The following is a 20,999-nucleotide window of genomic DNA, read 5'->3' as shown; positions in this document are numbered from 1 at the left end:
TTTGGTTTAGCACTTTATTCATTTTAATTTAAAATTTTGATAAATTATCTTTGAGGTTACGATATACATATGTACTACTCAAGGAATACGAATTTAGAAACGAAACAACGTTAGAAACAACAAAAACTTGGAAACGACAACAGGAAAAGGCCGATTAAAATTTTTAAGTATTTTGCCCCTTTTCAGTCATTGGTTTTCAAACACCAGCGCACATACATACGTATATACATATGTATTTGGCGTCCATAATATTTAAAAGCAGGTTTTGCAACAACCATAGATATTGTAGGCTGCTTCAGTTAAAAAAAAAAAAACAATTTGTGGTAGTGTTTCTTTATTTTCTCACTTAAAAAGAAAACACAAACAAAATGATTCCTCATTTAAACGAAAATAACTTGTGAATCAGCAATTAACATAATAAGAGATCAATTGAATTTATTCCGCTCGTCGCATATATCAATCTGAAATTAAACGCACGTCCTTTTCTCACCAAGAGTCTTCTCATTTGCCGGAACCGCCGCTATCGGATAACTAAAGCATATTGCTCTCATACAAACTGCCCGATCCAATTCAAGTCCTTGTAGGTAAAACTTTTTTAATTGACAAAATATCTTCATGATTTATTAACCAAAGTCAATGCCATAATCTCCGATGAAACTATTCAAATCGATAAACTATATTATTTAGTTACTATATGTCCTAGTATAGACAACACTTTAAATAAAGGAGAAGTGAGGTTATGACAAATTGCTTTACAATCAAAGTTCTTTATTCCGTCTGTTCTTAAAAAGCCATCTGCTTCCATTAGCCAATAATTGCTTATAAGATATAATAAGACTTTCTAAACGGTCTTGCTTCATAGCAATTCTTATACATTTTCGTGGGTTTTAAAGTAAAACTTTTCATTACATTTAGTTTCAGTATTCATACATTACATTTTGATTTTGATTTTGACATTGCATGTGCTGCTTAGCTTTGTTTTACATTTATGCATTACTTAATTTAGGAATTGACATGCACATTTAGTAAATGAGGTTTCGAAAAATACTTTAAATTAGCTTCATTCCATTTGTTTGTGCTTTTCTAATGTCGAAAGTTCGAATAAAGTTTTGATTACATGTTTTTTCTGCTAGCTTGACCTTCATTCTATTTTTACCGTTAAAACGCTACATTAGTTCTATGGGCTATAAAGCGCTCTGCAGTTACATTAACAGTTAGCTACTTTCAGTTTGGAAACTCACTCAAATAATTTTTGTTTTAAATTTTTTTTAGTTTAAAATGATTTTCTTTCTGTTTTTTATTTTTTCGTGTTTATTGTGCACACATTACACGTACATATAGCTATATCTAAAAGGATTTTTTCACAAAGGTGTTACCATATTTCACTAAGTCATAACAATTAAAGTAACATGCAAATTTACATACATATTTTGTATTTATTCATATTTGAGATTGCATAAATATCATAGTAGTGAGTGTATTGCTATCAAAGTAGTTGCGCATGCGCCGCCAGTTGTGAGCTGCAGCACGAAAGTGTGTCTATGTATCTACACACAAGCACAAGCCACCAGTGCGCGCTTTCATTGCTGTGAAAGGTGCATATTGCCTAATAACTCTATTATATCTAAAGCTTGTAAAGTTAATGTGAATTTAATTCAAAGTAGTGTAGTTAGTATGTGATACGACTAGAATAAAGACTCACACTGAAGCGACACTGCTTCCCATCTGCATATTTGCTTTATGAAAATTTGACTAGCTTACCGTTAAATAAAAAAATACATTCATACGCACAAATTTGTATGTGTTCTCTCTACACAAAGCGGAATCGCTGCTAACATTTATTTAAAATTGAGTTCTAGTAAAGTCACATGCTTTGCGTTCATATCTAAGTGCATGTAAGTATGTCCTAATAGTTTTTGGTAGTCAATTAGGTTGTGCTTTGTATTATGCTTAGTTCAAGAGAATTTTCAAACAAGCTTAACATGCTTTCAGCTCTTGGATTATCGTGGTTCTAAATACGTTGATATTAGCTGCTTACTCTCGAGCGCTCGGCAGAAAACCGAAAACCTCCCACATGAGCTACGCTTTTCTTTTTACGCCGCGAAAGAGTCTTTTTCAATGTATCAAATTTGACCAATCAGAATTTTTGATTTGTCTAATACTCAATTATTCGTAATTGCACTGTTTAATTTCTTAATGGCCTATTGTATTATCCAATTCAAAATTGTAAGTGCAAATGCGTAATAAATTCTGTACTTGCAACATTTCTTACCACTCTAAATTGGTCTAATAGTATATCTTTGGACTTCATTTTGATTTTTTGTTGCAACTTTGTAAATCTTTTTGTTTCAATTTGCTAAAAAATTTTGATTTTTGGTTAGATTTTTAATTATCTTTCTCTCAGACTGAATATGCTTGCATTAACCCCGCTCTTTATACACAAAAGTGTTGCTCCCTTACCGCTATACCTATTTTACATATTTAAGTTTTAACTCCAATTAGACATCGGTCGACCCTCCACCGCCACTGTGCTTATCGGTGGAGGTCACCAAATTCTAATTGGATGGTTTTCGTCACAACAGCGAACACAACTTGGAGCGCTTCTTCGACTTGTCGGTCGTGCTGACAGTGCCTGCCGAAGATGTGGATGACGAAGCGGAAATGTGACCTGGACCCGCCACCATTGGCTGCGAAGGACTCGTTGGGCTTTTATCGTCTAAATCCTCGCTAACATGTGAGTCGAGCAGCTTAAATGAAGATTTCTGTTTAACGCCATCCATGCTGTTGTACAGCGTTTTTGTCAATTTCGAACGTACGGCCTTGCCCAGAGCGCCCGTCTTTTTGATGCTCAGTCGTGTGCTACCGCGATGATGCTCCGGTGTGGAAGCATCGTCGCCATGCTGCTGATGTGGATGACAATTCAATGTGGTTACGGTGAATTCGATATCCTTTATCTCCTCATCGGCACAACCTGTTTCGGAGAATACTTAAAACATTTGGAACCTGCAATTTAATTATAAAAGTATCGTAGTTCATACCAGCAAATTCTTCCACCGGTTTATCGATGGTATCGTGATCGATCCAAGTGAGACCCATTTCCACTTTTTCGGCCAAATCTTGCCAATTGCGTCTATTTTCTAGGGTGCCCTCATATAGTGGAGTTATCCAGGGGAAAGTGTCGCAAAGCACACGATAGAGCGGCAAACATATCACGTCTATGAAACCCACTTGCATTTTAGGCAACTCGTCCTTGCGTTCGCTACAAAATATAAAGTTTATGTCTTTTGTAAAACAACGTAGTCCCCCTCTCTTCACTCACCGGTCCATCATGGCTATTGGTTGTGTATTTAGTTGCAGTTTCTCAAGGTCACCTTGATCAAAGAACTCATCCGCTACCAGCTTGGCTAGACGATGTTGTACCTCCCAAGGTTTTGCAATGGCGCTCACATCGCAGGCGGTCATCATCATGCCGCAGAGTACTGAAACATAATTTAGTGGTGGATTGTGGAGCCATAAACGTAAAGTTTGACACTTACACTCTTTCTTCTCCTCACTCTGCCAATCGAATTCGCCGTTTTCGACGAGCTCCAGAAAGGCATTGCGTTTTTTGAAATACATTGCTAGATCGGTTGAAAGTATGGCATTTTCCACGGTACTCATAACTGAACGGTAATCTTCGGGTGACAGAGCCTGGAAGGAAACAAGGATGATGAGAAAACTTTGTTTACGAATGTTTATGGCTTATACATATAAGAGTCAATTAGACTACGAGTATTATTATGATTAGAATGAATAGAGTTAAAAACAAATGGATTGTTGTCACAAAAGCTTTATGTTTCATTGAATCTAAATTTCATACAAAACATTGATGTTTTCAGCCCATATTTTCTATCGCTTTCTTTCTGTAATATTTGAGAAAATCTTACCTGAAATATATTATTTCCCTCTGAATTCAGAATCATTACACACTGGTCAAAATGATGATGCTCCATTGTGCTAGTCGTGTATAGTATAGCCAGTGGTGACTCAGTTTTGGTTTGGAATGCATTATTTGTACCACGATGATCCAAATCGTGACATAAGCAGGCCACCAAAAGACCCAATATCTCTAAATCAGTCATAAAACGTTCCATTTTGCCAGTCTTTAGCATTGCGAACATTGTTTGGGCCACATTGAGGGCGTGACGCCAATTGTGATACTTCACTGGACGGTAATTCTTGCGCACACTCAGCACCCAACGGCAAAGAACCTAAGGGGGGAAGACATATATGTAAATAGTGTTCAAAGTGTTCAAATATCACGAAACTAACTGAAGACTTACTTCATATGGTATTTGGAACTTTGAGACTAGATTGCATTGCAGAAACATGCACAAGACGGCGCGAGAAGTGTCATCATCACAGAGATTAAAGTCTGCCAAAAGTTAAACGTTGGAAGAGTTACCAAGATACAAATTCTCCAAAAATGTCAGAAACTCACCAATAAACTTAAAACTATATAAATCATATTTTTCGGCCGATTCAATTTTATCGTTGACCAACTTCTGGGTTTGCTCCGCGCTAGCGGTCGCATGATAAGACAAACATTCTAAAGCTACCTTCTGCTTCGCCATTAATTTGCAAGCGTTCTCGTACATTTGCGTGTTGTGTATGCCCAGACCACAAAAAATGGCAAACGCCTCAAAAATGGAAACATCTGAGTCGGTGAAGGGCAAACCCGTGCTCTGGGTCAGAACCGAGAAAGACAAAAATTAATATTATATTGCACAAAACTTTCAAAGGTACCGTTGAAGTACCTTATTAATCAACTGCGCCACGCCAATCACTGTCTTCTGCGCATTCGCGATCGGCATGCACAAGATCGCCTTTGTCGCGTCAATCTCATTCTCTGTTCGTATTTGATTATGCTCCCGCACCCACTCATGGACATCACTGATATTCACAGTCTGCCCGGTGGTTGCAACAAATTGCGCAATCTGCGCCAAAGTGGAGTTGCACAGATCATTGACAGAGGGGCGGGAAATATTGGCCGACTGGTTGGAGGCACCCAGCTCAAAGAGAACTGTAAAGCGCGTGCGGGACATTTGCTACGGAATATTGGAAGATCAGCTTAATATTGGAGAAGAGTGTTGTAATAAGTTTAATTCCACACTTACTTTGTCATCTCTTTCATTATCGTCCACATCCTTGATGGCGCGGTTAAGACGAGTTTGTAGTTGACTAGGTTTCTCAATAATTTTCTCCAAATGACTCTGCCAAAATGTAAAAACAAGAATTAATTTGTTGCCTTCTTCTATCAAATGCATTGATAATCTATATGGTGTATGGTTTATTTTCCATGTAACCCTTCCTACCTACCGCCTCACAACAGTCCAAATCCAGCAAAAACACAGCGCATCTCTCGCATTTAAGCAGCTCTCGTGCTTCCGTCATAATTTTTGTCACTAAGCATTCCAAGTTATTTTGCTCCTCAAATATATTTCGCGCCAAACTTAAGAGTATTTGGTTGCGTCGATATTCCTGGACGGACATTTCAAATAGTTGTGCGTTTTGTATGCCTATGCCGCAAAAGGTTAAGTAACGTCGGAAAATCTCGACGTCATGCTCGTCAAATTCCATGGAACCTGCAAGTTTCAAAAAAAGTTTTATTTAAAAATAGATTTTTTTGTTTTATTAAATTTTACAACACCTATAGAATATTGTCCTAATTTGATCCGAGTAATAGTTTCGGAGATACAGCCTTGAGAACTTGTGCGCTCGAGGCTAGCTTGGCTAATTGCGCCGTCTTTAAACGCGTTTTTCTCGAAGCTGTGTTTTTGAAGTCGGTTGGCAAGTTTTTTCGAAAACTACTCAACCGATCTTCATGAAATTTTACACAGGTCTTTGAGATACAATTCTTTTCGATTACAACCATTTGAAAAAAAATGTTGCGAAACTTTCACTGAAATTTTCTTTTTTTGTAAAAATTCCTACCGAAAATCTAATTTCCATTTTTTTCCTACGCCCAACTTCTAAATTAAGGTTTTACCAAAATGCAAATGTTTTCAAAAATACTTTTTGTTTAAATGAGTTAAGCATCCACCCCCTCTACTCGGTAAAACTGGCGCATCCTAATGCTACATCGCAAGTCACCACAGCTGATGGCACTACAACACACCACACAACAGCTGTACCCCAACCCAACCAACAAAAGGAATGGGCAACGGGAAAGCTCAAACGATTCGATCTACACAAGCCGCACATCAACATTCGTTCTGTTGATTCATTCGCTCATACGCTGCGCCGCGATAACGCCTCACGTTCCTCTGCGGTTATCCAATTCACCAATCCTGTGCGCGTTAATTCGAGTCGTCCACGATACTTCAAGTCGTCGATCCATCAGCAGCCACCGGGCTGCATTCGTTTCCTCATTCTTCGTTCCGCACTCCAAATCCTGCGCGCTGCAAGTAGCACCATATACGATCCCGTTCAACGCGATTGCCAACCCCCACAAACCATCTTCGTCGTTAGAGTCTCGCCGAAATTTAGTTTAATGACTTTGTCAAATATTTCGTGATCAATTTATCAATTTATCGTTTTAAATAAAATTGTTATGAGAAAAAAAACACAAAAATTCTTTTTAACTAAAACATGGCGTGTAATCTAAAGAAAATGTGTATAAATTAAACATGGTCCTTAGAACGTGTTGTTTGAATACACGATGGTAAATTAATACATTTGCAATAAATAAATATTATTTATTAACATACACTTTTTTTTGACCGAGGAAACCCATGGAACCCCTTAAGCAGTGAATTTTTCGCTGTCTTTAGTGAATAGTTAAAAATTAAATATTATATCAAAATTGAAAAAATTTGTTTGACCTAACCCTAATATACTATAAGACTCTAAAAATCATCCTGCTGTCAGGAATTTCTTGGTGAAATACGAGAAAGTGTCTTAATTTTCTTTTTCCTCCATATTATAATTTAGCATAGCTGGTAAATATAAAACTTTTTGGAAGTAACTTGATGTTGATTTAAATTTAGAGTATTTTCCACTGCTATCACTTTTAGATGTAACCCTAAATTTTTCCTCTACTTCCAGTTATAATTTAGGAATCACTGTATGGGAAATATTTTCACGAATTTTTGCATAGATTATTAGGCAAGGCATGAACACAAATCCGTACAAATTGTTCAGGTCAGACCACTCAAGCACACAGCTGCCATACACACTGACCGATCAAAATCAAGTTCTTGTATCGGAACTCTTTTATTTGTGAATGTGAAGGATATGTTCCGTGCAAGCGAAGTTAACCTTTTTTCTTGTTTAATACATATTTATTGCGCATTCGAAAGTTCCATTCGAATAGAAATCATTTTATACTTAATCATAAACGGTGACAGAACATTTTCACAAACAGATGCGAGCAATACCTGTAGCTCCTACAGCCATTAAATCGTGAACGCCTTTTCTCAGTACTTGAAAGAAATTTGAAGGATTAATTTGTTTATGGGTTTTCCATACATAATGGCTGATTCAAACTTAATTAAAAACAGTTTCCAAGCAATTTCGAAGGCTCAAACAAAATGTTGCATTAACACCATAATCGCCACTAGGTAACAATATCTCCACCCATGTCGAAAGATTTTTCTTCCTTATTATTAACAGTCGAATATTAGCATATCCGAACTTTTCAAAGACTAACATTGCTTTTGTGCAATCTCAGCAACTTACCGTTGGTTTTGTTGATAATCTGTGCCACTCCTATGACGTCTCCTTCGTAATTGCATATTGGCATCGATAATATTGCATTCGTTTTGTAGCCAGTCTTTAAATCAATCTCACAATTAAAACGTGCATCCTTGTAAGCTTCCTTTATGTTGATCATCTCTTTTGTTTGCGCCACCATGCCGGCAATGCCCACACCGAAAGGTATTCGTATCTCCTCCATCTTAGCCTTCTTAACAGCATCCTTGAGCGCTGCAAATGACAAACGAAACCGTTGCATAAGAATCAATAGTCAATTGCAAAAATAGCCAAGTAGCAAAAGTCAATTGCAACATTGCAAAAAAGAAAACCGAATAGTAGAACGGAGATAAAGCGATTTCATTTTGTGTGCATTGCTGCTGGACTTCATTTGCATGCAACGCTGAATCCTTAGGTTCACACAAATACTGCTTCAAAGGTCTCGTAATAGCAACGGACTTCGTTTTTGTAATTTGAACTCACCTGTTTTCTGTGTCACATCGAAGAGCTTCGCAACCAGGTATTTATTGTTTGGTGGCCCCTTGGCTAGGAACAATGAGCCACGATCCGCATGAGTAAGCAGTCCTACATTGACGAGGATTTTATGACACAGCACATCAATATCCAATTCATTGGCCACATCACGAATCAGCTCCATGAATAGTTCACCTTCATCCAATTCCATCAGGTGACGACGACTATCAAATACAGAATTGCCGGAGGACGTGGACAGTGAGCGGGACTGAGGTTTCTGCAAAAGTAAAGAATGGAGATGAAACAATGGGATATGAGAAAATAGAAAATGGAAAACTCAGTGAACTGTTTTAAGAACAATGTATACGAGTAAATGTAAGAAATAGTGTACATGTGTCGATGACAGTTGTGCGCTTTCCCACTTTCCCTCTTGGATTAAAGATGTCATTACTTTGTGTGTGATTATGATACAAACAATTTGACGGTGATAGATGATGCTCAAGTATTCGCATTCTCAATTCTTTAGTAAAACCAAAGTGAATGTGAGACAATAATTTTACGAAAATCGGTTCAAAAATTTAAGAGTTTACCCAGACAAACAACGTGATACGTAATCTTTATATGGTATATTCGTAAGAAGTTTGTATATAGTAGAATTGTCTTATTCACCTAACGGTAGTTTGTACAACCTAAATATAATATAACCGAAATAGTTATCGAGTTATGTATATACGAATATTATCAGGATAACAATACGAGTTGATATCTGAGAGGCTCTCTGTCCGTCCGACCGTCGGCGCATGCTGTGAATTGAGTAAAAGTTATCTTGATTTAACTTGAAACGCATGCTCCTTGGTACAGAAGGCGCCGTTACTTAACTGCACAATAAAGTACAAGACTATTATTTCGTAGAATCAATCCAAGCCACTAGACCTCGAATATATGGAACCCAGAGGCTTTGGCTGACTTTTACCGAAAATATCCGTCCTACTGTGAGGATTTCAAACATCCAGTTTACTTTATGCAGTATACGGTATCTTTATCTAGCAGACTTCTTGTCGCATATGTCGACGAGTGGTTTGTTATTTTCATAAAATAGCGTGGGAACATGTTCTCGAATTGTGACAAAAAAGTACCCCGAAATTGTATATAAAACGCAAAATATTTAATTATTCATCAAAATTTATTTTGTCGCCTTTAAAGTAATCTCTACCAGATGTGTATGTAATACACTTATGTCAACGTTTTTTTTGGCCTTCGTTTTGGTATGGCCTTCAGCTTCTTCAACGAATTTTGCTTAATCACTTCGATCGACAGAAAACGCGTTCTATTTCAATTTCATTTGAGAAAAAGTCACACGGAGTTAATTCTTGTGAATATGGTGGTTTATCGATGGTATTCATTGCGTTTTTGGTTTAAATTCGGTCCGCCCGATCTATCCTGTCCAAAGAGACCTGTTTACGGTATTCGTTTTGAAAATAAATCAGCTTTATCGGGACGAGTCGAGCAAGAACACGTTTCGTACCCAAAATATCCACCAAAATCATTCGAACGGACTCTCGAGAGATGTCGAGGTCTTCTTCGATCTCTCTAACACTTGCCTGACTTCAAGCACCATATTATTGACTTTTTTAATATTTTCATCAGCTGAGGAGGTCGAAGGTTGTCCAGAACGAAGTGGTCAGGCTTAAGTAATTTCTTAAAGATATATCGTCAAATGAAAAAAAGCTTTTTACACACCCACTGCATTCTGATCGTTCAGTTTGTATGGCAGTAATATGCTACAGTAATCCGATATCGACGGTTCCGACAAATGAGCAGCTTCTTGGTGAAAAACTGAAGGACTAGTTCGCTAATATTCCGACTTTATATTAAAAAAATGTTGGGAAAGAATTAATCGTGAATAAATTACTAAGAAATTTGGTATCTTCTGCACTTATATTGAAAAAAATATTTTCAACTGAGATACGTGTGATATGTGATATTAACTCGAACAAAGAGGTTAAATTTAATATATTTAGCGCTAAACCATACAATTTTGACCTTAAAACCGTGAGTAGGCCACTTAATGCCCAATTTCATTTTTGATATCAAAATTCTAGGGTTTGGGCAGTCCAATTTGCCCTGTTTTAAGCAGAATGATGGACTATAATTTTGGTTATAAGCTAACAAAATTTATATTTATAACTAGCTGACCCTGCAGGCGTTGTTCTGCGTGAAATCATGTGTTTTGAAATGAAAAGAAAGTTGAATTTAAGAGTATTTTGTGTTGAAAATCATTTATTTGCGATTTTCCTACATTTTTTTTCAATGTAGCGCAGCCTTATAAACAACATTTTTTGGTTTATGTTCCGGTGCGTAAATGCACAGAGAAGATAGTTTCCCAACTTATGAACACGCCACGTATAGGCGTACAGGCCGTGTGAAAAAATGGCATTTCAAGATTTATGCGACACACTTCTAGCAACTATTCTTGTGTCCTGTTGATTATCATTTCAAATGCAATTTTCCCTGGAAACTGAATAGGTTTGAACTCAAATGGCAAATCGTTGGAACTCAAAGGAATTCGTAGAATCAAACATTTGGCCCCCTTGTATTCCATAGCTACGTCACAATCAGTTGGGTTCCATTACACAGTTTTGGCGCATGAAGATTGCGAAACATAATAATGACAGATCCAACTTTAAGACGCAAATGCGGCAACATACCAAGCCTCTGCAAAGAGTTTAGAAACTCCACTCGATAATTCACGGTCTTCATTGTCAAGACGATCGATCGATTTGTATGAGCGAAAACCTCCCAGAAGTTGACCTTAAATCTTCCAGTTTAAGTCACTAAAATCGTTATTTTTGGAATTGTGCGTGCTATAAAGCAATCGTAGTTATGATAATTTCACCAATGTTTGGATAAACATTCGTGATGAGTTTATCTTTCGTTGAAGTGAATTGACAAAAGGCAGGTGGAATTGATAACTAACCATTGGAAGTATGAACCGAAATTTTCTCATTTTCGATTCTTAGCGAATACGATATAAAATACCTTCGGCAATGTCATTTTTGTTCGTATCCCATAAATGACGTGGATTTGAAGGCTGATATGTCGAAATGAACATCGCGAAAAATATACGAACTTCAGTGGCATGCGAAGTAGCTATCGATCGTCCATCGTTTGATTCCAGTGATTATTATTTTCCATTAATTGTAATTGCTGGGTTCTTAAAAAGTGGCATACACCTACCATTCACAATACGTAATGACTCTAATGAAGTTGAACCACCTACATTAATCAATAGCAATCGATGGTAGAAGTAATCGTCGATTTTCGGGTGGATTGTATAAATTCATCTTAATGCATTAGTTGAGAACACATCTGGGTGCCCATCTTTTGCTTGGCCTTGCTTTCTGTGTCACTATTTCTTCGACGATGCATTCAATGTATAATATCAAGGCATTTCCGAATAGAGCAATGTTCTCGTAAACGGAACACTGACGCAAGTTGAGAAAAAACTGTGTGTGTTGGCAACTTCGATATTCACTCCTCTAAATTGAATGCTGAATGTTCTGCCATTGTCGTCTGGTGGGCGACGTCGATAGAGTGGATATCCATTATTACCATTTGGTGCTTCCGAAAGATAAGCACGTATATAGTGATTCGTGCATTTATTGTCAGACATACAAACCGCAAGGTCTGTGAACCATAGTGGTTTTCACCACTTCGTATAATTCTGGATCTATCTCTGGATCAAGAATTTCCGCAGAAATTATTTAATCAATTTTATCTGGTGTAACTACCATCCACCAACCAAAGAAGAATGAGTGCCTGCGGCAAACCTTTTTTTGCCACACAACAGAGTACATCCCTCATCTGCACCATATTTACCTACATTACTTCAAGATAAAGTCCATCAAACGTCATAGCTGTTGTTTGAAAAGTCGTGCTGTGACATCGTGACGATGGCTTACTAACTGACCGCGATCCATAATTCCGCACGTAAGCTATCGCATTTTGCGAGTATTCATGCATGTGCTTTGAGTTGCCAATATTAGCGCGATCTCGTCGTGGCTTCGTAACAAATTTAAATCTGTAATTGATCATTTTGTATGAAACAAACATAAAGCTTTCACTGAATAATTTTACATAATTTACCTTTTCAATAGCCTAAACAAAGAAATGAAACAACCAAAAATTACAAATAATTTACAAATAAATCAATTGAAAAACAACACAAAAAAAATTGAAAAAAGAGGTTTTATGGAAAAGGTCACTGTTTGGAATTTTCCAATTTTCCGACTTTTCCTCATGAAAAGTATAAGGTTTTCTTATTTTTAAACCTTCCCAAATCCACAACGAATAATCTCTAAAAATTTCATCAAGACTGTTTCAGTCGTTCTCGAGCATTAGCGTTATTAATAAACAAACATTCACTTTTATAAACAAACGTGTGTATGGGTAGAAGCAAATGCCATCTTTGAACTTCAAAGAACATTTGAAAAAAAGAATTGGCCAAATTGGTCCAGGCGTTGTTGAGTTATACGCTTAGCAACACATTTTGCGATTCATTTGTATATTATAGATACCCAGCGGGATTTGGTAGACGTAGGTAAGCGAGTGAGGTGAACGATGCAGCATTATTGTATCGGTTACTCCGATCGATGAAAATTAATACGGCGATGTCCTAGGAAAAGTAACAGATCACCAAGCAACGAGACTTAAAAAAATGGCCTTTGGCGAGTCTGATGCTTTTCTGAATTTGGTGAGCATACTCCGATACGGTGAAGCCTTCTGCTTTTACACATTCTACAAAAAAAGTTTAAACCATATGTAGTTATAAATTTCCTTCAATGATAAAAACACGAAAAACTTTCCAAATAGTAACGCATTAAAGTGCTTCCTTTCTTTATTTTTAATTAGTCTTCTCAGATGCCTTTTCGAGAATATTCTTTTGTTTTCTTATTCAAGTTTAAACATAAAAACAAACAACATTTTTAATTAAAATAGCAGCTCACCTAAACACAACCAAGTTTCTGCGAATTTTCTTCAAATGCTTGACGATATGACGAAATAATGAAAATATTTGTTTATAAATTTTATTTCATCAACTTGTATTTGTTGTTGTATTGCAACGTTTTTCATGTACTTGATTGTAACTATGAACGCAGTCGAATCTAGCAGCATATCTTACTTTTGTGCATTACCTGGTATTGAAGAATTCTACATAGAATTTTCTTCGAAGCATTTTTCAAAGAAAAATGTAAGCGGTGAACCATTATCTCGTTGGGTATATTCGTAGTATTTTATATAAAGCTCACTTAATATGAAAGTAATGACGTTTCATATGGTGAGTACGCCATAAGTGACTTGGAACTAACAGTTTTTGGTGAATAATGTGCGTTTTAATTAGTTTCACACAGTTCATTTTTGGTTGAAATAAATATTATTTTTTTAAATAAGTGAGAAATTGGCTTTTTATTCGGCCAAAATACGATGTGAATTGACGGAAAAAGAAGAGATAAATATGGCAAATTATTTTAATGATAATGATGGCGATGATGATCATGGTATTAAACAATCTACATTTTGTGATGACCGCGAACTGATACTGAGTGACCAGTCCGACTTCGGAGATGATAATGCTCACTCCAATATTTACCTTATTTTGAGTGCAACTCAGGGAAGCATTAGCTCAAGAAAATATTAAGAGAGGCATTAAAAATATATGGAGTCATAATATGACCCAAAGATAACTGTGTAATTTTTTTGTAACGTAGTAGCAGGGTTTAGTAAAAATACAGACTTTGTTCAAATTCATAGGCATGATGATCTTGAAAAGCAAACGCACGACTTTGAGTAAATTGCTCGGCATCTTTCCAGTTCAGTATTAGAATGAATTAGAATGTATTTTCAGAAAGAGTAAACGGTTTATTGGCTTATACTAATATATGGTGTAAATCCAATTGTGATTTTTGTTTCTAAAATATTATGTTCTTAATATGTTATTGCCTGCTCATAACCTTGCAAATAATGTACTTCACGTATTTATGAACATATGTATACCTATACATACATGTTTGCTTCTTGTGTTATTTTGAAAAAAAATTTGTAGAAGGCACTTGGCCTTGATTGGGAACTTCGAAAAATTTTTATGCGATGTTCATTCCGCGTAATTTCGCTTTTCACACGTTTAATTTATTATTAATGAGCTGTCAGATTGTCTGTCGTGTCAGTATTTCGCATAACTTCTGAAAATCTTCATACTGAAATCCAAAGATTCTATGTATTTTAAGCATAATTTTGTGACATTTATATACATATATATATATATATATACATATGTTGTGTAACTAACAAAAAGAGAAACATATGTATATATGTATATGTATATATGTTGTGTATACATATATACATATGTTTCTCTTTTTGTTAGTTACACAACATTTTTTCTTGCGCATTTCTATAAAGATCTCTCGTTCTCTTAAAATAAGGAAACTTCCAAATTCTGTGAGATATCTCCACATTTTCGATTATCTAAATATATGCAAAGGTGATAGATTTTTATCATTTCATTACATTATTTCATATTTCTTTAAGAAACTATCTCTGTAATGCAATATTGTTTCAATAAGGTGCAAAGTGCTAAATGTAAACCATTGTGATACGCCAATGCGTATGAGTAACATTTGCTTCTGCAAACTGCCATCTACCATAGAAATTGTAAATTGTAACTTTCGTAATATTTCAACACTACATGCTATGCGATTTTTCTTACAACAAAACAGTTTTTCGTAAGGATGCCATAAATTGCTGATGTGGCAAATATATTGAGCCAGACGTTGCAAATTTTTGGCAGCAGCTTATGAGCATGTTTACAGTCGCTTACTAAAGACGAGCAAATTTTACTTCCATTGAAAAAGAAAGTAATGAAAAGTACATAGGGACTTTGGTCTCAGTTGCTGATGCACTTTAACTAAGTGTGTGAAATTTGTCAGGAACGCCGCCACGCACGCACATATATTCATTTTTAGATTTTTTGTATTCCACAATCATGTTTTTGTAAACATGACTATACATGTTATGTTTAGTGGCTTTCTCAGCTTATTTATGTATTGTTACACTATTTCTCAAAAATCGTTTCCCGTAAAAATATTTGGGAAAGAATAAGTATAAAAGTGGAGTTTAATGTACATATTTATTGAATTATATTATTTACACGACTTGGCTGATCCGTTTTCAATTGTGGACTTTACAACATTTTACTACTGCCAGCAAAAGATCCTTCCTGGGTTTCCTTAAGATACTTCAATATTTGGCCGAAATGTACAACATAAAGTCGAACGGAAGTGCGAAAATGCCTATGTGAGATACATAGGGGGTACTAGTGGTAATTCTACTACAAAGTTGTATTGTTAGGTGGGTAGTTCGCAGTTGTGATCCGATTTCGTTTATTGCGACACCGTATTCTAGAAATACAAGGATCATGTTAGGTACCGAATTTGGTTGAAATTGGTCTTGATTCGTTTTCCAATAATTCAATAATTAAGACATTTCGCATTTTATTCTTATATTTTCCTCTATAGGAATACATTTTAATTCGTAGCAATCAAGTTACTATGATGACACTCAAAATCGATACAAATTCTGTTTCGAACATCAAACCAATAATATCGAATTTATCACACCTACTACTTTTTTTAACGGTTTCAATTCTGTTTCCGACAAATATCAGATGCCACAACGCCCCTGTACGTCAATTTTCTAAAATAACGGAGATCACACGGAATTCAACTCCTCTCGTCATCCGGATCATTTATACTATATATGTATGTATATATATAACTCTATATATTTCCCTTTCGGTTTTAGATGTTACAAGCAACCATTAGGTGAACAAAGCTATTTTAATCTGTGCAACATGTTGCGAGAGTAGAAGGAAGATATCCAATGTGTTCCTTTGTTAGACTGTGTAAAGTTCGACGGCTCAGCTAGTTATGAGTAAAACAATATTATAGAACTCCAACATTGTCCGCAATGTCAGTGAATAAGCCTTTATGTACACATAACTGAAATGTAATCTTTCCATCTGGACGGGAAGGCTAGCAATACTGTTTGCTTGAAAAGCGGAAACCACGAAGTCACCTTCGCATACAACAGTTATAATGCTCACACACAATCACTCAACAGATGTTTTTAGTTAAAACTACGCTCGACGACCTCAGTAACTCGACGAGAATCATTACGCAAACAAACCATTAAATTTATGAATAAACTTTATGGATCACGTGTACAATTTGTAACTAAAGCACTCGTACATAATACACAGAAGCCACAATGCAGTGGCCCAAATTGCAACAAACAGGAAAGAAAAAGAACAACAATCGACAACCGCATTAAAGCTCGCATGTAGCCAGCAAATGGCAACACAACAAGTGCTACATATCAACAGCTGGCAGCGAACACAACTTTATGGCAACATTTATGAAAAGCCGCATAAAAGTTGCGGCATGCAAGGATGTGCGCGCACAAACACACGCCAGCTGGCTTAAGAAGGGCGTCATAGCAGATCCGACCGCGTTTATGCTGAGGTAATATTTTGAAGCCGCTGCTGCTGGTGAGGCATGCTTCGCGTTGTGAGCGCAGCTGAAACGAGTTGTCTGATGTTGGCAGGTACTAATTTGTTGTTATTGCCGTGGCTGTTGCACACTTTTATGAGGCTATTGTGCCGTGCCATTGTATAAACGCTTTTTATATAGTTTATTATATGCGTATATTTCGAAAAGTATGCTTTTAATGAGAATTAATGCGAGTACATCATGCCACATAGTAAAGCGTCTGCTGTTATTGAGTGTGCGCCGAGCTGTGGTGCATGTCCGTTAAACAATAATTAACAGTTAATGAAAAGAGTGCACTTCAAATGATGCAACAGCTGGTCAAAGCTGAGGAAAAGGAGATATTAAGTAGAATTGGGGACCGGAAGGGCACATAAAGCGCGAATGTTATTCGAGCCTGTTGTTGCACATGTAATTACATGACTACTCGTAGGGACATAAATGCGTCGCCTCTTATTTGCTAACACTCACCTGCACCGGCGATGCTGCCATCCACTGCTGAAAGAGATCGGACGTCACCGATGGCCGCTTCGGTGGTTTTCGTGACTCGATGAACTCGTGCAAGCGCGCCAAAGCCTCGGGCGGCGCACGCTCCATCAGCCATTTCTCGAAAGCTTCCGGCTTTTCTTCGAATAAACGCGCCACTTCGTCCACCTCTTGCTGTGTGGCTTCGCGACGTGTCACCTTTCCGCCGTTGCTATACGTAGTTGCCGCCGTGGATGTCGCATTCGCTGTCGGACTGCTGCAGTTAATTGGTGAGTTGAGCGCCGTATTGGCCGCGCTACTGCCGGTCGAATGCACTAACGTCGTCATGTCGCAAGCGGAAATCGAATTACTTGTGCTGGTGGTCGAGGTGCCGCCATTGTCCGTGGAAGGCATGCGGCCACGCGTAACTGCCACAGTTGTTGTGAGTGGCTGCACTGAGCCGCACGAGTAACGATTGCTGGTCAAGCTAGTTGACATACCATCCGCGTCGCCCGCAACCCCCGCACCTATGTTGTTATTGCGTTGCGATTGTTGGTCGGCTTTTATTATAAGTGGCGGTGGCGATTGCGCCATATGAGCATCGCCATTTGTGAAGGATTTATTTATGCTGACAGCTGGGTCATCGACAGCGTCCTCTTTGCTTTTGGGCAATGAGCCAGTTATATTACCAGCTGACGTAAAGCCAACATCCGTTGTTGTTGTTGCTGATGTTGTTGTTGTCGTTGTCACTGAAGTGTCTGTCATCTTGAATTGGATATGTGGAGCGTAGTTGCTTTTGCTGTGGTTGTTGTCGGGGTTGCTGCTCGTACATAAAACTAGTGTGGGAACTCATTGGCAGCAACACAACCGGTTCAATAGCCGTTCCATCACATGTCACCGACACTTGCGCTGCTGTTTAGCTCGCCTTAAGATATGTTAGACGATTTGTATATAAGCCTGCTGTTGGAGACGATTATCTTGTCGGTTCGAACGCTTCTAAATGGGCAAATTTTTTTTGGTTGCTTTATGCACTTGATGTTTTGGACATTTCAGAGCGCCTAATTTGCTCTGCTCAACGCCTTAGAGCTTCCGGCACGTTCCATTGTACGCCCACTTACAATGCCGCTGCCTCATAGTATGCTGCTAGTGCCACGTGTATTCGCTTCTTACGAAGTCTCGTTGGCCTGATTTTCTAGTTATAATCCAATTGCGTCTCCACACTCACACTGAAAGTGCAGCCCAATAGCCACCACGTTTCTCGCTTCGGCGCTTCACTGGCAACTTGTTGTGCTTTGTATGCTGGCAATCATTGTCTGGTTATCCTGTCGGTTTACAGTTATCCTTTGCACCTGCTGCTAAGCAGATAATTGATGGCCGCTTCCTGATTTACTTGCTGTTGCTGCAGGGTTAGTGTGTTTTGATTTTCGATACTTGAGCAGGGCGAGTGAGTCTTTATTGCTAATACTTGGAAATTGCTGCTTCACTCAACAAATTGCTTTATTAAACTGCCTTCATCTCTAGAGCTAAGTTTTCTTCTTAATTTCAATGTTTTTGCTCTTCATTAATAAATTGAATGGTCTCAAATGCTCGCTTTATTAATATTAGCACAACTTCGTTCATTCAAGGAACTATAGGTGAATATCCAGCTGCGCACCAAATCGAAAGTTAGTTCGCCAGTGAGTGCTTCATTATATTACTGCGACTCACTGTTGAGAAATGGCTTAATTTCATTCTCTGTACTTTCGTTTATAATTTATGTGTCTGAATTAAATAAGTTCGTAAACATCTGGTGATGAACGTTGAAGTTTGTCTGGTGGTTGCTGTAAAAAATAGTTGGCTTGTTTAGTTTGAATGAAAAGCTAAACATATTCGTAAATTCCTCATAAATGTATAAAATTTAAATTCAGTTTGAACTAATTAAATGTGTGAAAATTTTTAGTAAGTTAAGAAAATAAGTAAGTATATATATGTAAGTATTACTAGTCCTCACATAGTTCAGTGTTTAGTTGTTTGGAAAGTAAACTGACTGTGCATAATGTTATCAGATCCGTTCTCCCAATATTCCACCATTCCGTTTTTGTATTTTAAAATCTTTGGAAGACTTGAACAATGCTTGTTTTAAAAAGAAGTTATAGTCCTCTTTGAGCAGGAAAAGCTCAATTTATTTTTATGACTGACTTCGGTGGATAAACTAAAAGAAATATGTATGTATATAGAAATAAAACATAGTCAGTAAATTACAGCAAAAAGAGTAAACTGATTTATTGAATTTGTTTCCGTCCCCAATAGCAGAATTTATATTCAGATAAAAAATAATGAAAATATTCGTTCAAAAAGTCTTGGAGTCAAAAGTCAAATATCTAGCAAAGAATGTAAACTAAAATTTAAGGAGAAATGTTCAACAAATGACACAATGATTCGATTCCATACCACAAAAGGAACAACAAAGAATGTAATTATTCAAAACTTAATTTCTGAAAGAACAACACATGATTTCTTTCACTATATTTTTTATTTTCTCTTAAGCTGTCAATAATTTTAGTTTTATATTGAGTTTCTTTACCTTCGATTTATATCTAGTCAAAGATATTTTGAGCAATCAATATGAAGAATTTGTTATGGATAGTAGTTGCTAATTTTTTGCATTTTTCAAAATTCTTTTTCATGCAAAACGTGTTTTTATGTTCTTTGAAGCAAAATATCCAACAAGTATTTTTTTGCGTAGACTCAATGTAAAAAAATTGTGGAATTATGAATTTTCAAAACTTCAACACTCGAAAAAAGTTCCTTTAAGCATTTGCGCATACGAAGAAAAGTATCTCATTATAAAAACTAGTAAGGAAGGCTAAGTTGGCAACCGAATATCTTAAACTCTTCCTTACAAGAATCAAGGGAAATACTTCATGGTGGAAAACGTCAACCGGAGGATCGAAATCCAAGCAATTTTATATATAACTCCAATACGACAGGCAGATAAGGTTTGTTAGAAAAGCGAAAACCATTATATCTAGCATATGAAAGTCGGGGTAGTATCGACCAGATTTTATATATCTTTCCCAATACCACATAGTAAAATCAGCCGGATGTTCGAAAATCCTGATATTAGTTATATGAGGGATAAGTCAAGTTTTCGCTAAAATTTTTCTATTTTAGGCACAAACATACACTATTATGAGTAAAATACGCTAGCTTATTTTCATTGAGAAAGCCCACATACTCGTATTAGGCGATATATGCGGTATAAAGTCCCGGAATTTCGATTGTCTTTATATTAGGTATATGGGGGCTACGGGAAGCATTGGTCCGATTCAAATATTTTGACATACAGACATACCAGAGAAGAATTATCCCTGAAGTTCAATTATATATCTCAGAGATTGACCGATATTTTCTAACAAAAGTCAACTATAAGTACCGGCGTCTAAATATTCGGTACCTAGGGGCGTGAAAAGTTTTTATTGGATTTCAACAATTTATGGTCATAAGGTAAGTTTAATCTCGTTATATTAAATGCTTGTTGATTTGTGTACTGAAAAGTAAAAGAATCAAGTGGAATTTAAAATTGTGCCATATAGGAAATAGGCGAAAATAGGATATTATCAAGACGTAATATAAGAATATGAAAAGAATGCCACATTAAATTTTGTCGAAACTAGTCAGTCGGACCTTGAGATATGGGACTTCACCAAAAAGTGGGCGGTGCCGTCGTCCAATTTTTACCCCGAC

At 36.8% G+C, this 20,999-nt stretch overlaps 1 protein-coding gene across 1 annotated transcript in view; it reads right to left on the bottom strand.

Moving 5' to 3' along the window:
• Nucleotides 1-737: 737 nt before the first annotated feature.
• The window catches only part of LOC105225795 (cGMP-specific 3',5'-cyclic phosphodiesterase), a 94,553-nt gene continuing 74,291 nt past the window's right edge, over nucleotides 738-20,999 (bottom strand). The window contains exons 3-15 of the mRNA XM_011204422.4: nucleotides 17,280-19,093; nucleotides 8,215-8,482; nucleotides 7,720-7,965; nucleotides 5,359-5,624; nucleotides 5,157-5,252; nucleotides 4,797-5,087; nucleotides 4,481-4,724; nucleotides 4,323-4,414; nucleotides 3,927-4,250; nucleotides 3,537-3,690; nucleotides 3,320-3,479; nucleotides 3,039-3,259; nucleotides 738-2,971 (exon numbers count right to left, since the gene is read on the bottom strand). Of these exons, the coding sequence (XP_011202724.2) occupies nucleotides 2,574-2,971; nucleotides 3,039-3,259; nucleotides 3,320-3,479; nucleotides 3,537-3,690; nucleotides 3,927-4,250; nucleotides 4,323-4,414; nucleotides 4,481-4,724; nucleotides 4,797-5,087; nucleotides 5,157-5,252; nucleotides 5,359-5,624; nucleotides 7,720-7,965; nucleotides 8,215-8,482; nucleotides 17,280-18,038 (3,519 nt within the window). The 5' untranslated portion in view covers nucleotides 18,039-19,093 and the 3' untranslated portion in view covers nucleotides 738-2,573. The remainder of the gene's footprint in view (nucleotides 2,972-3,038; nucleotides 3,260-3,319; nucleotides 3,480-3,536; nucleotides 3,691-3,926; nucleotides 4,251-4,322; nucleotides 4,415-4,480; nucleotides 4,725-4,796; nucleotides 5,088-5,156; nucleotides 5,253-5,358; nucleotides 5,625-7,719; nucleotides 7,966-8,214; nucleotides 8,483-17,279; nucleotides 19,094-20,999) is intronic.

Source organism: Bactrocera dorsalis, chromosome 2 (assembly GCF_023373825.1).
Source record: "Bactrocera dorsalis isolate Fly_Bdor chromosome 2, ASM2337382v1, whole genome shotgun sequence".
Classification (NCBI taxonomy): Eukaryota; Metazoa; Arthropoda; class Insecta; order Diptera; family Tephritidae; genus Bactrocera; species Bactrocera dorsalis.
Note: the sequence above shows the minus strand (reverse complement) of the source record. Positions and strands in the feature narration are given on the sequence as shown.